The following is a 19150-nucleotide window of genomic DNA, read 5'->3' as shown; positions in this document are numbered from 1 at the left end:
AGGTACTGACTTTAATGCATTTTGAAAGCCAGCTTTTAAATATGAGCACCAAATGCCTATACACAAAAAGTTATCACTAATTTATTCCAGACTACAGAAAATATTAATGCTTTATGAGAAACCTAAAAAAAAAAAAAAAAAAGATTTATTTGACTAACATATCAGAGACCAGAGAAACTTCTTCTTTAAGTCACAGAGAAAATACAAATGCTACTAAGAGAATGTGGGTTCCATTCGGGAGTAACACTTAGTGACTATTTTCAAGGAAGTTGACAAGTTCAGAGAAATATAAATAAGAAATAATTTTAAAAATTAAAGAGTTTCCAAAAATATGCAACTTCTACCCACATTCATACTTTCCCAGGTTTTATTACACTCCAAGATTACATGATTATCAGGATCTTCTAATACCCCAAAGATTCTTTCTTAAAAACAAAGTCTCTCTTTAATCTAAACAGGATCGATCATACAGGAGCACCCAAACTGTCACATTCAACTTTCACACTAACAAATTTATTTCACATGATTAAATACCTTGTAGATATTTTCTTGCACTCATTTTTCAAAGAAAATAAAGCTCATCAGATTCTCATGGATACAGCCACAGGAGTTTTTTGTTTTTTTTTTTGTTAAGTATCATCCTTACAAGTACTTGATTATGGATAAATATGGAATATCCTTCTGATTTACTGACTCATGTGCAAGTGTAGTGAAATCATTGTATTAAATAAAGTGGTGGATTGGAGGGAAAAGGTAATACTTAGCATAACAATCACCACTATCGCTACCAAAGAAACCTTCATGGCTTTATAGCAATTAAAGCCACGTAACTCAGACAAGACTAAGACTCTCAAAGCAGTCTTCCAAATAAGATCAGCCTATCCTTTACAGAATGGGGAAAGGGTAATAATTAAACAGTCTATTAAAAGTGATACAGTAAAAGATAATGAATTCAGTGTTTATTACTGAATAAACAATTTATAATTAAATTGATTCTTAAATTGGGAAAAGGGAAAATAGGTAGTTTTAAAAGGCATAGTCGGGCCGGCCCGGTGGCTTAGCGGTTAAGTGCGCGCGCTCCGCTACTGGCAGCCCAGGTTCGGATCCCGGGCGCGCACCAACGCACAGCTTCTCTGGCCATGCTGAGGCCGCGTCCCACATACAGCAACTAGAAGGATGTGCAACTATGACATACAACTATCTACTGGGGCTTTGGGGCAAAAAAAAAAAAAAAAGTAGGAGGACTGGAAATAGATGTTAGCTCAGAGCCGGTCTTCCTCAGCAAAAAGGGGATGATTAGCATGGATGTTAGCTCAGGGTTGATCTTCCTCACAAAAAAAAAAAAAAAAAAAAGGCATAGTCAATAAAATTTTATAAATACACATGTACATATAGGAGACAAAAGAATGCTATTTATACTATCTTAATAATATAATCTATAGAAAATAAGTTTGATAAAATCTTGTTAACTGGTGGTCATACCCAGGTAATCAACTTCGGAATATGCTTATTAAGCAAGAACACTGTCAGCTAGGGAGGATCTTCCCACCAGTGAATCAAAATAATAACCAAAATAAGACAACGACAGTGACCACAGGTAACTGGCATTGTTGGAGCTTTTACCACACTTGTAGAGTAATTACTACATGCCAGGCACAGTAGTAAGAGACTACCCTTCTGAGGTTAAGTACCAAATTTATAGGTGAGAAACTGAGGCATGGAGAGTTTAAGTAATTTGCCCAAGGTCTTATTGCTAGACACCAACCCAAGAATCTGACCACCCCGGAGCCTGCATCTCTGGATGCAAGTGTGCGTGAGCGAGTGGAGGATCGAGGAGAACAGATCATTTTACTAGGAGCATGGGACCTTGGAACCTAAATCATATTTCCATGCAGAACTTGCCTTCTATATAGTTTATGACTTAAGAGACACCAAAAATGGTACCCACCCACATCCCTCCCCCGAGTCCTTTTTACACTATCACCTAATTTACTTGTAATATTGATTATATTGCAATGGTGCCATGTATCAGCTATTAATATTCCAGAACACTATTAGCTTATAAAGTTAGATTAAGATTGAACTGGCTTTGTTTTTCTTCCTGCTTTAGATAGGATTGAGAATAAGAAACCTGAAAAAGAGAAATGTTAAAAATCAGGAGCTCTAATCAGCCATGGAGCGTACGTGTAAGGAGATGGAGATAGTGCCAACACCATGCCCACTCTCGCCGACGATCACTTTAACAACAGGTTAGTTTGTGGCGAGGCACAGGAGGTGGCATGTGGGGATGGAGGGGTAGTGGTAGTGGAGGAACAGTGAGCTAGCTCGTGGCTCCTGCTCTTAGCCCATCTCCAATTGAGCTGAACAGCTGAGAAGAACAGATGTGAAATCATATCATAAAGTTTACTGCAGTTTTCACAAGCTACCTAAATTCACTTCAGATTCAGCTCAGAAATTAACCCCTTGAAATTAAAAAAGTATTTTATTCCTGTCTCCACATCTACAGAAATATAAGCTATTTAGGAAAATGAGCTTATCTATATGGGGAGCAAGTTTAGTTTTTCAATGTTTTAAAATTGTTTATCATTTCTACATAAAATATCAACTTGACAAAAAACCTTTTTTATTGAAAATAAAATGAAAGCTTTTAAATAACCAGCCCTACATCACTCAATTATGACTTAAGGCTGTCCAAAAAGACTGTCTAGATGGTCTGGCCCTTCCTGTGGAATGCTGAGGTAGAAATTTTGCAAAGGGAGAAATCATCACTTACATACTCAGTCCTAATGAATTAGGAAGACATCTAAAGACCAGCACATTTAGGTATTAGAGGCAACATTAAGGCTGCACAATTAGCACCTCTCTTTCAGGGATGTGATTTCTGTTTTATAAACATGCACGTGAGGAATAACACCACTATTACAGACTGAGGAATAAACAAGGTAACATATTTAACAGTTAGAGCTTTTTCAACCTTGCTTAAAGATTTCCTAAGTGGGTTTTGTTGTACTGGCAAAACTGTGGTGTTACTGAATTGACTAATTCAAATGTAAAACTAAACATGAAATGATGCTTACCTAAATTTAAGCAATTCATCATTTTTCCCCTCGGGAGCTCATTCACAGACCCCTAGATCCAAATCCATCCCTCCGCAAACCCATAAACAGCCTCCATCCCAACCCTCCCCAAAGTCATCTCCACGTCCTTCTGGTCTTATCCTCTCAATATTAATTTAAAAACGCCAAACAAACACCATATTTTATTGCTGTTGGTGTTACGAACTATTAAAAAAGTATTAGATTAAGTTTTAAAAATCAATATTATAATCATTTGGTGCATGATCCCGCACATTTAACACTCAATTTAACTCATTTGCTATCTCACACACAACCAACACAAAACGCAAGAAACAACTGCTGGGAATTGTTTCAGATGCTCTAAAGTATGTTAATTTCCAAAGCAAAATGACTTGTGCTGTGAATTTTAACGCACTTGAAAGCCTGTACGGTCTCTCGTTCTGGAACACAAATTTTGCATGTCTGAAGAGCTGTGATTCATCTTAAGAAAACCCATCTTGTGTTAAATGGAATGGAAACTGGACTAAGTGGTCAAATGACAAGTACATTCATATTCACGCTGTATTATAAATGCATGTACAGTAATTTACGTCTCTCAGCTACCACAAAAGGCTCTTGATAAGCAGGTAATTTGCTAAATGGACTCCTTTATCCAAGTATTCGAAGGGCGTTACAAGAAAAATCTGCAGAGGCATTAATGTGACGTAAAGGTCAAGCATTGTGACATACCTTTCAAATAATCCCGCCTAACTTGCGTTATGATGAGGAGGCTGTTGGCAGCATCGTTCAGTGTGAAGCCCTTGATGTGGGTCTCAGCACTAAAAGAAGCAGACATTTAGAAAGGAATTACTGACATGCTTCTGATACGATAATAAATGGTTGAGCACCAAGGTGAAATTATAAAAACTACTGTTCGTATGTTAAAAATATTGCTGCAAAATATCGACCTGAAGACAGCTTTTGTGTTATCCTGTCAATGGTTATAGAAGGATAATTTTTTTTTGCATTCTGACAGATGACAAAGTTGGAAATGAGCAACAAAAGAAACAAAGTACAAGATTTTTTTTAAACAATCGGTTCAGATTCTTGAATGCTGACATATTAGATGACTAAAATAACTGCATGCCCTGTATTGTTCTGCTGTATCCTAAGCTGGATACTTTTTCCTCTTTTTTCTACATTCACCATAATTATAAAATGTAAAACTATTCTTTCGGCAACAAAAATGAAACATTTATTTTCAGCACTGTATATTTTAAATATAAACTAACGCATATTACTAACACCATATCATTTGGTTGATTAATTTTCAAATTTCTGTCATCTAGATAGGTACAGTTTTTAAAGGTGAACATACTACAGAACTAAAACCACTGTTACGATAAAATTAAAAATTTTCCACAACAATCTTGTCTCAGCCTTAAATTCGAAACGAACCTCACCCCCCAACTTTTTAAAACTCAAGAGCAACAAATCGCTTTATTTATCACTAAAACCTACAGGATAAAAAAAAAAAGAAAAACACCCTTGCCAGAGATGATTTCTGTTTGCTACATTGTTTGCACATCTCCTGTGATGAAATTTCAGCATCCTTAATGCCCCCAGCATTCATCTCCGGATTAGGAAATCTCCACAGGTCAAAGGAGCAAAAGCAGTTGCTGCCATTTGCCTTATCAAGCTCAGTGATGATCTTGCTGCCAGCCTCGGCCCGCCGACACGAACATCTAAGCTGAGCAGATTGCGAGGAAAGCAGGGTGACTGCGAAATTATTCTCATCAATCCCAAGAAAATCCTCCAAAGACACCGTGACATGCCCACGCTCTCAGTCACTTCCAGCCTCTGAGGTTCGCCCCTGTAGTCCCGGGCGGTACAGGATTTTCTTATCCCCCGACCGATCCTCTTAATCCCACCAAAGCACCCAGTGCTCAGTGTGACTTTTTTCCTTTGTCCCATCTGTCAAAGCTCTTAAGTCAACAACTCGTGCACGAGACTATAAACTGCATAAAATAAAGGATTTACTTTCTCAATCTTTAGCATGACTAAATAAACAGTAAACACTACTAAAAAAAGCTCACTTCTTATGCAAACATTATTACACGTATTATACCATGTTTACTTGAAAATATTACCTAAAATTCATTAAAACCATGAGTAACACAACTTCTCTTTTAACTGACAATGTTTACACTTATAAACCTTTCGAAAACCTCAAAACACAGAATATTTTCTTTCAATATCTGTTCCTATCTCAAGAAGCTGCCTATTCAAAACAAATATGAAAGTGGGCATAAATAGGAAGAAACAAATTCTCCCCAGATTATATACTGAACATATATATTTTAGATACATAGAAACTGACCAATAACAACCAAAATGTATTTCAAATTGGCAAAAGGTGAAAAACCACAAAAAGTTACTAGTAGAGATCTTTGCATTGGACTCATTTGTACAATACAATAAAAGAAGGTTTACTCCTAACCCATACTTTTCATCTTTCCTTTTGGAAAAAATCTAGTCCAGAGCTGTCAAATCAAACTTCCTGTGATGATGGAAATATTCTTTACCCATGCTGTCCAACAGAGTAGCCACTAAGCCACATGTGGTTATATGGCTACTGTGATGAAGGGGTGGAAATCTTAATTATCTTTAATTTTAATTTATTAATTTAAATAGGCACATACAGCTAGTGGCTATTGGATCGTACAATACAGATTCTAGACATTTTCTTTTCATTTTTAGAAGTGCTAAAATAAAGGAAAAAATTACAGAGGTAAAGGGGTATCAATCTTCTAACTTACAATCAACTGTGAAACTTAATCTGTCTTAACCAAAGAGGATAGCATTACAGGGGAAATTTCACATTAGAGATTTCAGAGCAATGACCTGTCTATGGATTGTACTTACATAACATGCACATAGGACATTAGTCAGTGTTTATAATTTATCTTACTTTGAATAACAAAAACTGGCCAATCCAGTAAAAACCATCTGTGATTGATTTAGCATTATTTCTAGATGGAATGAAATAGGACGCTAGTAGGGACAAGAGAAAATGAAGAGCTATTCTTAAAAGGTAAAGCAGAGCTATTGTTACATGATTCTCAAATCCCTAAGAACAGTTTATTGTCATCAGAGATTTAAAATAATTTATATCCCTTACTGCTCTTTGAATAAGCAATTCCCCTCCCTTGAAAGAATTCACCATATTTAAATTTTTATTTTGAAACACAAGGAAATGTTGTAACTCTAGCTAAAAATCAAAGAAAGTTAGTCTCTTTAAAAATTTTTAAAGGCAGTTGTTACTATTACTTTTGACGTTCCATTTCTTGTTGGGAAGGTTAAATGATCTTGTTAATAAAATTGAAGAAATCTCAGTAGAGGTCAAGTGAATCTGCAACACACTAGAGACAGCACAGGTATAGCAAAAACAAAGACTGCATGTTTTAGTTCATAGGGAAAACTATTGCTCTTAAGATTGAACAAGTGGTATCACGTAGGTAATTCTAACAACCGACTGCTTTTTATGGACCAAGTGTAATAGTGCCAGAATAACACTTGGGGGTACAGTCACTTGCTACAGTGGCTCATTTGGTCACACCATATTACAATAAGGACGCCTATAAAAAAAAGCAACAATTCTTTTCTACTCTGATCACTGATACAGAGCTGGAAGGGGGAGAGAGGATTTAGTCTAATACTGGCAATGAACTAGGAAATGAATCCAGAGAAGCTGGACGACATTCCTCCAGAAACACAGGTAATTAGGTGGAAAACTGAACTCCAAATTCCACTTCCGAATTCCCCGTCCAGAGTTATTTTCAAAAGTACCCAATGTAGATCTAACCCAAGATACAATTCCTCATAGTTAGATATAACATTTTATTGGTTCAAGGGAAAGGATGTACATCCAATCCCCAGATTAGGTGCCTCTGGGCACTCTAAGGCTTTGCATCTAGGATTCTCTTGGGCCCACACAGCCACATGAGGAAGGCAGCTACAAAACACTCCAGGAAGGACACCACAGCTAAGATGAAGTGCCCTCAAGAGTACAGAAAGGTTTCATGAAGATCTAGAGAGAGAGGGAAGGAAAGAAGATAAACCTACATTTTACGGGTTGTGGACAGAAGGGGAAATAAAAGGCCTTTCACACAGTCAGACATAGTAAGAAATGATGTTTTACAGTACATACCAGTGCACAAATATATACATGCTTATATAGCTGAAATAAAACTTTCACAAAATAATATCTTTACTACATGAAGTACTTTGATATTTTCTATTCTATTTCATTTAAGAAAATGTTGTTTCTGTCCCACTAAAAAGATTCCATGACCCACTAATTGGTCACAAACTGCAGTTTGAAAAACTACTCTAGATCAGTGGTCTTCAATGAAAGGTACACACACTGCATGAATGCTCTAGGGTAAGACAAGAAAACATTTAAACTTCTATTTTTAAATCTTATCTTCTGAAAAATTGCTATTTTTTGAGTATGTTTTACAACACACTTACGTGTGATACATTAGTACAATAGTACAATTCACTATTAATGTTATGTGATCAAAATGTTTAAGACGTGATTCTTCAATCACCTGGGGTGTTTAGTAAAATGCAAATTCCTGGGCCTCACACCAGATCAGCCCAATCAGAACCTTTGGGGTGGGCTATAGGGAATCTTTTTATGCTACCAGAATGTAAGGCTCACTGTTGTAGAACAAGCCTGATTAAAATGAAAAAATTATCATCGGTACTTTTGGGAAGTATTTCAGAGGTCTTTGTGACCAACCTCAGTATTAAAAGTTTTTAAAAGAATTTTCCTTCTTTGCTTCTACCCCCTTACTTACTTATACCCAATTCTGAACACAAAATGTTCCTCTCTTTTTTCTGCTTTTCTTTCCTCTGTTGCTTCAGAACATCTTTGATTATTATGGATAATGTTGGAATAGGGTTTAGATAATAATTGTCTGAGAAAAGTAATTTTAGGGAAAAACCCACACCCCTTGATGACTTCAGTGGTTACAGATGACAGGATGCTGTTCAATGTCAAATTTTCTTTTTTTTTTAAGATTTTATTTTATTTTATTTTATTCCCCCCCAAAGCCCTAGTAGATTGTTGTATGTTGTATGTCATAGCTGCACCTCATTCTAGTTGCTGTATGTGGGACGCGGCGTCAGCATGGCCGGAGAAGCAGTGCGTCGGTGCGGGCCCGGGATCCGAACCCAGGCCGCCAGCAGCGGAGCGCGCGCACTTAACCGCTAAGCCACTGGGCTGGCCCTAACGTCAAATTTTCCAAGTCACTAATTGAGGGGGCACTGAGTATTCTAGGGATAGGAAATTTAATTAGCAACTGAGTAAACACACAAATGAGACACAGAATACATTAAAAACCTGAACTTAAAAGTCTTAGTATGACTGTCCTATATCAAGACATACAAACAATGATTCAAGACCATGGACAGAGACAGATATATATATAGTGTGTGTATTTATATAAATCTCCATATATATACTGTACTTATATTTATACTGGACATATATGCATATAGATGAATATATGTACTCTGTGTGTGTGTGTATATATATTTCCACAAATACACTCATACACATTTTTCAAATGTACTGAAATACAAACAATTAATATGGCCCTATAGTGCATAACTTTAACATAACACTAGTATTAACACCAAATCTTCCAGCAAATTGCAAGAATGGCAAGCATGCATTTTCTATTCAGGATTCTAATATTCCAAAAGTGCTGTGACTTAAAAATTCTAAAGGCCAAAAATTAGCCAAGAGAGATTATTTCAGAACTCACAATATACTAGGAAGTGGGTGACCTTTGCCAATGAAATAAAGCTACTGACTCATCACCAGAACAAGCATACGTTCCAGAACAGGTGTCCTTGATCTACTCCTTTCTAGGCCCTTTCTTATTAATAACTCAACTTTTCAAGATAAATCCTTGAGAATAAGACAACAGAGTCAGTTAACTGACACACCAGGTAAGAAAACTTTATCCTTATTCTGATTTACAAAGTACTTTACTCTAGGGAACTAGCCAGAGACAAAACCACTACCACCACAACCAAACAGATTAAAAAAAAAATCCAAAATCAAACAAAAAAAAAAAACAGAAGGGGAAAGACAAAAGGCATTTAAAATGTGCTGAGAACCTATGTTTTTCTCTACTTCACTCTATCGCCTTCAATACCTAGAAGAAACCCTTGATGTATGTTTTATTAACATCCCCTCATCATATAGAAGAAAACTTGAGGCTCAGAGAGAGGAGGAAATTTTCCCAAGGTCATAGAGATTTCAAGTAAGACTGAAACCCTTGCTGTCTTCATTACATCAGGCTGCTCCCATCACGAAACGTACATGGGTCTAGCTGCTGAATAAGAAACGCGATATAAAAAAATTACTTTCCCATATATGGACATCATAAATAAGTTGCGAGGTTATACAAGGTAAATAAAATGTACTGCATTGCGCAGAGACAGTAAAGGTTGTATTTTTTATAGTTTAAAAAAAAACCCATAAAATTAGAGAACCATTTCCTATGATTTTTCTGGGTAGCTGAGGATAATTAAGCAACGGCTATACAACACATCATCAGAAAAATCCTAATGATAGCCGACATTTTTTTTAAGTGAGAGGTTTAATAAATGGACTAATACTTACAAATCTTTTACTTGCATTGCTTGTGTAAAAGTATCCTTTGTCAACAGTAATTTTATAAGACTGGTATAAGTTTCACTGTTAAACACAACGTTTCGCTTTTGTGCTTTTAGGAAAATATGATATGCATCTATGAAGAAGAGAAAAACAACAAAAAATGAGATGACATTATTCTGAAATGGCAAAAGGAGGGAAAAAAACCCTAAAACCAAGCCCCAAACCTAAATATTTGTTTCTTTTAATACTCACCCACTGTACCACTCTACAGAGACACACACTGACCGAGCAAGTAGATGCTGTCACTCTTCTAATCTTTAAAAAACAAAGTGACAGTTTTGGAAACTACTATTTAATCCAAATGGATGGTCCCTGAAAGGGCTTCCTTTTAAAATTATGTTTTATACTAGCTTTCTAAAGTCAATAAATTATTTTCATGGCAATAAAAGCAAAAAATAGCTCTTCTGAATCTGTTCGTTAAAAGATGGTACCAGTTTCAAAATAAATTGCAATATGTGTGCTCAAGTCCAAATAAACCAGAGGTATAATTTAGATTGAGGGGAGCAAAAGATTCATTTTCAAGCAATCTTTAATCTATAAGTGGGTGGTACAATGGTTAACATTTCAACACAAAAGCATTAAAGTGAATATAGCCTATAATTCTAAAATTAGGAGATCAAATTATTTGGCTTCGACAGGACTTATACAAAAACATACAATTTTCAAATATACAGATATCTAACAAGTAAACTAAGCAACATTTGTTTGACTGATTAACAGTTTTATTTCACTTGTTCACAATAACTGTCAGTGAATGAAAAGATGTTACCAAAAGACAAGTAAGTACACTTTTCAGTCACTTACTTTTCTCAAATAAAATTGCCTGGCTATAAACATCCAACTGAAACTACAATCCACTCTCTGGTGTGTATAAACAAATTACAATAAAGATGGGGCACAAGTGAACTATCACGTACAACCTCCTAAGGATATAAAGCTCAATGTAAGGAAATACAGAACATGCACCTAGGAATGAACATAATATTAACGCTCAGAAGAACATTCTGAGCTACTTTAAAGGTTTCTGAACAAGCAGAAATTACGCTTGTATATACAAGTTAGGGGAGTTTGCATTAGCCCTCCAATTAAACTGCAGTGACAGTATCAAAAACTTAAGTTATCCTTTCAAGCTAAATGCAGAGAAAACAAGAAAGAAAAAATATGACATTAATAATTGCATCTTAACTAAGAAGAACAGACAGAATCTAGCATTCAATACAAATGCAATATATTTTCCTTTTAAGGGAGCTAAGAAGTTAAGATGTAATGCAATTATTGTCTACTTCCCAACAAGCATATATAATAGTTCACCAGTTTGCTGAATGAAAATATACAGTAAGCACAATTTGAATATTTCAGATCAAGAAAATAATCTAGAAAATCTTACTAGTTGTTTTCCAAAATTGTAGTCTTCACATGAAATTGGTATGCTGCGTTTACTATTCTCTGTTTTTAAAAAAATGCTATTGTAATGTACCAAACTCATTCATTCACCACAGATTTGTTTCTGGTGCGAAAGTTACAACATCCTTTTGAGTATACTGAACTATAAAAAATTTGATAAAGTGCTAATGCAAGCCATTCAATTTTCAAAGTATTCATAATTTGCTAAGCATTCAAATCCTGAGATATACACAAAAGTAACTAAAAACTCTGAAGAATTAACAGGATGAAACCAATTTGATAAATGTAAACTATATATTAAAACTAGAATCAGGGTATATCTCTACATCTATAACAAACATTGCATTATATTTAGTTAGTTAACTGGTTAAATGTTTTTATTTAAATAAAAACAAGAATTTTAAAAAGGCAATATATTAAGGAGCTCTGGAATCTTTAAACACAAACTATATACTAACCTTATATTCATTTCAGTCAAATCAAAATTCCACTAGAATATTTAAACAGTATTGATAATGATAATTAATTTTATATTTAGGTTTAACAGATATACGGTAAAAGACTCAAGGATTTTTGACTGAATACGCAGCAAAGGAAAATAACTCAGAAAGAATAAAAAGTTACCCTGCATGATAGAGAAAACATAAGAGCTTAGCTTATTCTTAGTTCACACACTTTGTCAGTGTCACAAAATTTCTAGTTAAGTCAAGAAATTAAGAGGTTCTACAAATTTCTAAATTGATTCTTTTCTATTGAACAGAGCACAAAATTGTCAATGTTGAAATGAAAAAAAATCTGCTGCATAATGGTTAAATTCATATAGTATACATGAAAATTCACACAAAAACTGAAGGAATTAAAGACAACGGTAGCATTCTATGCAGAAAAATTAACAAAAATAAAGGAAACAATAGTAATACATGATTTGGGGAGAGAACAACGAAGTCTAAATGAAAATAACTAGAATGCAATAGGCAAGCTTGTAACAGAGGGTTCAAGATGGTCATAAAAATTTTCAAGTAGTCATAATAGAGGTAGGCATGCCTTCAGGAACGTTTACCACTAGAGAAAGGGAAGAAGGGCAAGAAACAGAGCTCATGTCCTGCCTCCGACCTTGAGAGAGAACGCTCGATCATTTCAACACTCCCTAGGATGGTGGTTAATGCCCTCATCACTTTTGCTTTCAAAGAAAAGTCAAATATATAGTAACTATATTTGCCAAAACACATTCATGATCACGCTATTTTCAAAGTATAATTTTTGAGAAAATACACACCTCTTTTAATTTTTATTGTGAAAAATTTCAAATGTACAGAAAAATATAAAGAATAGTGTAATGAACCCCTCCATATACCCATTATCTACATCTGATAAATAATATTAACATTTTGCCAGATTTGTTTTATCTTTGTTCTTTATGGCTTAAGTATTTTAAAACAAACTACAAAAATATTGATTTTTTTCCATCTCTCAACACTTCACTATAGATCTCAAAATTTAAGGATATTTTCCTATAACTCATAATATCATTATCATATCTAATAAAAAAGAGAGTAATTTCTTAATTTTACCTGCTAACTCAATACTTAAATTTTTCCAATTGCCCCAAAATGTTCTTGTAATTTAAAGAATGAAAGAAAATAATTAATATATACAATTTAAGTTCCAGATCTATCCTAGAGCACTTCTAACTCATCGGGCTTAGACTCCATGCTGCTATGAGAAAGAAGACCCCAGTGGATTTGTTTACCTTTGCTTTTTTTCGATCGGCAGGCATTCAGTAGATCTTTCTGGATATCAGTTTCCTCAGGTGAGGGTGATGAAGAATTCAGAGAACGTTTTTCATCCTCATACCACAACTTAAAAAGAAAATTATTCAGTTAAAACAAAAACTGTTAACAGTGATCTTTCCAGTATAAAACTGGGCTAATCTATGACCTGAAGTTACACTGATAAAAAGATCTTTTATCCTTACACTTAAAAACAAATTACCTCAGGTACATCAAATGGAACCTCCTGATTACTGTTTCTAAGGATTTCTGCTAATAATCTTAACGTCTTTCCACGAGGAATAATATTCTCTTCTTGCATTTTATTCCAGACAGCATCAGCTCTTTGCCAGTCACCATTTACTTCTGTAAAATTGGGTTAAACAGAAATTAATGAACATACTAAGTAGAATTCATGAAACTATTTAGAATTTTTTCTTATTTGATATTGAAGGAAGCATTACTCCAAATATTGCCTCCAGGGAAAGGAACAGGGTGACTGAGGACCAAAGGTGAGAAGACTTCTTTCTGTATACCTTTTTGTACTTTTTGAATTTTAAACCATAGAAATTCTTACCTATCAAAAAACAACCAAAAAAACCTCCACACTTTATGAAACACTTTAGAAATCACGTTGACGAAAATCTGTCTTTTTAAAGTAACTGAGAAATTGTCCACTGCTGAAATCAAAATGAGAAATAGGTAACAATTCAACTATGCTCGTTAGCCTTTGGAAAGATGATGGATACACGTATATGGTATGATACACAGCTGAAGGTCTACAATGAGCGAAAGTGTGGAAATGTATGATTTTCTTCACAAGTGACAAATCAACAAAACATTTTCACTTAGTTGAGTAGGGAGAATTCTGTCTCTTCTGCTGACTTGAAGAATTTCTATGACAATGTGTGATAGATTTCTTATCTCAACAGATAATGCCATAAGACTAAGTATTACAGAGCAACAGGAGGTTTATTGGAAGGAAACAGGCAGATTCCCTCATACTGAAAAATCTAGTTCCTTCTATGTGGTAACCTAGTCTTGACCAATAGCAAAAACCTAAGAATCAAGACTTTATTTTTAAACATTCTAATGGGTTTTGAAAAGAGAAAAGTCAAGTCATTTAATTTAATAAATTTCTGCTTGTGAAAAACTAGAGCGAAACATGAAAAATGTCATATGACATTAAGTTCAATACAACTATTAAGCACAAAGAAATACTGCTTTAAATGTGTTCTTTTTTAAAGTTTGCAAATATGAATAAGGAATATCTCGATTGCATGCGGTCAGCTCTAGGAAGCGCTGTTTGTTTCAGAGCACAAATGTTCCAGAAAACAGGAGTATATTTGTTTCTCAAAAATACCAAAATACTAAAATAAATGGGATTTTCCTAGATTTGTGCCCCTTAAAATTGAAAAGCTAATTTGATAACTAACGACTCCTGGAAGTAAAACACTCACAGAACAAAAACAAAACATTCACACACCGTCAAAACTTACAATCAAGAAAAGGTAATAAGTAGGAAAATTTCCCCAGGTCATACATAGATTGTAGCCTGAACTCTAACACAGAATATACTAAAAGGTAGCCCAAATAGTAAAAATTAATCTAAAGTTCAGAGTGATTTTACACATACTTAAATAATAAAATCAGTCTAATCTTTAAATTTACAACAAAATTTCAAAACAAGACTCTCATGAACTAATTATGCTTTTTCTTCATTAACATGTTCTCATGTAATGTAAAATTCAAGAATAATTTTTCAAGTATGTGAATGCATAAAACTATCTGATTAAATGAATTAAAAACAAAAACCCAAGCCCCAGAATCTTTAATTGTGTAGAAGGGGAAATATGGAACACTTCTGTTCCCTGCCAAAGGGTACTACGGACTGTGGAAGACAGAGTTAGGGGAGGTTTCCAAGAGCTGGTAACAGCACTGCTAAAGCACTTTTTAAAGAGATTAATTTTTAAGCTAACGTAACTATTCCAAACACTGAAGAGAAGGTGGGTGGATGATGTACAACTCGGTGCCTTCAGACTAAAAAAACTCTGGGAAGATAATTTTCTTCTTTTAAAAAAGGCACAAAGTACATGAAAAGCTTTTACTTTGGGAAGACAAGATACTACAAAAATTCAAATGGACTAGCAACTTATAACAAGAAAATATTTCAAAATACAGGTGAGAATTAGACAGTATATATAGCATGAAACAACTCATTTACACTCATTTACATATATATACATATATATATTTTATTTTTAAGGGAAAAAATTTCTTGGAACTGTACCTAGAGCACAAAATACATAAAAATGTGAGGTAATCAAACTAGTCAGTGTGCCAGAATCTGCGGCTGCGTGAAATCTCAGACAGGCACAGACAGCCCAGGCCTTTCTTTCATAATATCCCTCTGGGACTTAGAATTCCTCTACCAAGACAACAACAACCATACTTGTTATTTGAAGAATCAAAAAGCCACAAACCTGGGCTGTGACCAGGGAATGGACACTCTGCCTCTATAATCCCATCACTTTCCTGGAACTCTTTAAAGAACAAGACTGACTACCAAATGATCTCTGAGAACTCTTAAGCTATAAAACCAAAAAACTTTGACACTATTAGTGAATTTCACAAGAACAGACACAGTTGTGGGGCTACATTTTATAGCTATATGACTAGCGTGGAACAATAGTTGGCGCTTCACACACAGTCTCGCTGGTATTAAACTAAGAGATTCTGGTTCAGGGTTTTAATTATAAAGCTGATAAGTTTTTACATATTACTGATAAGACAGGGCAATTTCCAAATTCCCCATTTGTCAATCAGCTTATATGGTCTCTAAATATCATTCCCCTCTAAGATAAGCACTACAGGTCTGAGACAGGAATTATGCCACATAAGCCTGGACTGTCTTGTTTCGCCTGGAAACAGAACTATAGAAGGCTAATGGGGTGTGTCAAATGATGTAGGAGCCAATGTGAAGGAGTTCCCACTGCCAAAGATGGGACAATTTGAGCACCAAAAAGAATAATGATTGCAACAAATTAAAACACAAATATAAATTAAAAAAAAAAAATCAACGATCAACTTTGGAGGCACCAAGGACACCAGCACTTTAAAACTGGTAATTAAAGTGAGAAAAAGCAAGCATTTATCTTTTCCTGTGAATTTATTTCATATTAAGTAAAAAAGAAAGCCACAGGACACAATGTAGGGTATGAAACATACAGAGTATAAGACAATCAAAATAATAGGTAAAAAATACACGGATACCAATGGAGAGACAGAGAATTGGAAGCATGGCCAATTGACACGTTACCTCTGAGGGGTGGACACAATGACAATTTCACATTTTGCTCTGTACACTATTGTACTGCTTGAGTCTTTAGTAATTTAGAATACATTCACGTTTTGTTTGTGTAATAACGGAGGGGAAAAAAGAGCACACCGTGTGAAAAGAAATGCCAATGGCCAAAAGTACCTGAAGAACGTAGCACATAAATAAACTTCTGAGGTAGAATAAATGCTAAGGTTGTAAACGCCAGGTTTTTAAAAATAGATTTGAAGAATTTATGAATGTAAGGCAGCTTTATTTTTGGATAGAGTACCTTATGTATAGAAAGAATAAACTATCTTTGCTTTGTACATGTAAAGAAGAAGTTGAAGTGTTTAGAATATAAGAAAATGTTAGGTAAGAAGCTAAAAATATTGTCATTCAGAAACAATAGCATATTCCTTTTGCAGGTGAGGGAGCTGTTTCATTCATGTAACGTTTGTTGTAGGTCTTAGTAGCTAATTTGGCAGACTATCACAATGAAAAAGGTCAAAATGTACTAGAAAGGATAGAACTGAAGTTTGAATTATGACAGATTCTTGTAACAGATCACCTATGAACATCATACTCTATAGAATTAAGTAAAAAAACGAAAGCAGATCCAATATAGCTAGTATTTAAAGGGTGAAAAGAGTTATACTTTCTATTTCTTAATCTAGATAAGTTACATGAATGCTGGCTGTCGTGAACCATTGAGCAATGTACCTTTGTTTTGTGCATGTTTCTGTAGTACAGTGTAATCATGACAAAATTGAGTGTGTGTGTCAAAGGCACTGTTCTAAATCAACAAAGCAAAACTGCTCTTCAACAAATACCCCAAAATAATTAAGGCAACCCGTTTGAAGGGCTAAAATTATATCACGAAAAAGAACGAGCTCATAAAAAATTCCAGTAGTCAAACAAATTATTTTCTCAGAAACCCACAATCCAAAATATGGACTTTTCAAGTATAATAGGACCACATTTTATATATCATTCCATACCATATGTTCCTTTTCAAATAAATTGAGTCCACAGTGCTTTATAAATTATTTAGCATATTTAACTAGTGGTCCAAGTCAGAGGGCAAAAAAAGAAGAGAGGGGGCCACAGAAGACGACAGCTTGCTTTTTCTTTTGAAAAAGAAGGATTAGGGTTATCACAACCACACTATTTACAGCACTACAGAAGGTGGGAAGTATATAAACTGGGTTAAAAAGTATATTTCCCTTAAACGATTCCTCAGCCTCATAAGAAGCCACCCTCACGCTACAGAGCGCCTCAAAATACTGGGCTCACATATAGAGCAAGAAATTGGAGGGAGGTGTCCAACAGAACAGAGAGAGGGGATTGAGGAGAAGAAAATGGCAATAAACCTCAGAGACTACTTATCCCTAAACGAAATTTTAAGATGAAATTAAAAGTTGTTTTTCTTTTCAAAAAAACGACAGCCAAAGGTCATCTGCATAGGAAAAAGAAGTTTGTGAGGCTGCCACCTCCCTCTGTCCCCTGCAAGACCACTGTACCTTGTACGTTCTTACAGTTGTTCTCTCACCCTGTATCCTCAGCCTGGGTTAGTCTAACTCTTTCTGCAGAGCATGCCTCTATATCTGCAGTGCCTACCTAAATGGCTAGCACAGAAAGGGCTTCAGAGAGATTTTCTTCTGACTGCAAGTTTATATAGTCTTCTATGGGAACTACTTTAAATGCGGAGACTCATTTGGATACATAAACTCACTATTTTTTTGTTGAAGTTTGCATAAAATTAGAATTTAAGCATGAAATAGTTTTTCAAAAGGAAGAAAAAGCGAAAGAAGGGGAGAATTAGCACTTGAATACAGGTTATAATTCACAAATTAAGGACTAAATGCCTAAAACATAAGTTTTTAAATTCCAAACATTCAATAACAACTTCAGTAATGTGTGCCAGAATTTGACCACCATTCAAGCCCAAGTTTTAAGAATTACCTTGTGAAGTGTGTAGTTCAATGCAACCCACAACTGAAACGTAAATTTTCTACCAAGTTTTATTTTACTTACACCATCAAGATGTAAGAAAAAGCTTCCAATGATTATAAATAAATACAAGTTCAAAAAGGCAAGTGAATTAAAACTTATTCATTGCTGCCTATGTTTGGTGAAGAAAAATTTCCCATGAGAAAAAGAGAACAATAAATCTAGATCAAACATCTAAGAAGAAAATAAAAAGAAAGCATTGTTCTTCTCTACCCAAATACCCTAAAAGAGACTGCAAAGTTCCCAGACGTGTAAGCTGGTATAAACATATTAGAGCACTGTTTGATAATAGAGATAAAAAATTTCAGAAACATCAATCACTTTTAACCCTGAATACAAAAATCAGTCTAAGGAAACAATTAAGAATGTGAACAAAGATTAAGGTACAAAGATGACTAATGCAGTGTTATTTTATAATATGGAAAAATGGAATCTATTCACATGTCTAGCAATAATAGATTGGTTGAGTAAATTCTAGTATATCCATTTAATGTCATCATCTGTAGGTAAAAGAATGTAGAAAAATGTTCGTCATATAGAACTCAGTCAAAACTATATTATAATATGATCATATTAAAAATAAATAATTTAGCAATGAGTTTGTATATCAATATGAATTTTTCTGGAAAAAGATCTACACAAAGGAACATGTCGATGGTTACCTATTTAATAGAAGTGACAGATAAAAAAATCTACTAGAGGATTTAAATAAAAAGAATAGTCTCTCCTCAAAAAATCCTATTAAATTCTGTGGCTCTGATGAAGATTTTGTTCACCTTCTCATTACTGCAGTAAGAATATCGGAAATTACAAGGATTGTACAACGTCTAGTGAT

General features: G+C 34.6%; 1 protein-coding gene across 1 annotated transcript in view; it reads right to left on the bottom strand.

Annotated features, from left to right (window-relative positions):
- Positions 1-19150, bottom strand: part of LRPPRC (leucine rich pentatricopeptide repeat containing) — a 103737-nt gene that overhangs the window by 11183 nt on the left and 73404 nt on the right. The window contains exons 28-31 of the mRNA XM_058551329.1: positions 13210-13352; positions 12968-13076; positions 9760-9886; positions 3807-3895 (exon numbers count right to left, since the gene is read on the bottom strand). Of these exons, the coding sequence (XP_058407312.1) occupies positions 3807-3895; positions 9760-9886; positions 12968-13076; positions 13210-13352 (468 nt within the window). The remainder of the gene's footprint in view (positions 1-3806; positions 3896-9759; positions 9887-12967; positions 13077-13209; positions 13353-19150) is intronic.

This window comes from Diceros bicornis, chromosome 12 (assembly GCF_020826845.1).
Source record: "Diceros bicornis minor isolate mBicDic1 chromosome 12, mDicBic1.mat.cur, whole genome shotgun sequence".
Classification (NCBI taxonomy): domain Eukaryota; kingdom Metazoa; phylum Chordata; class Mammalia; order Perissodactyla; family Rhinocerotidae; genus Diceros; species Diceros bicornis.
This window is presented reverse-complemented; position numbering and strand designations above follow the sequence as displayed.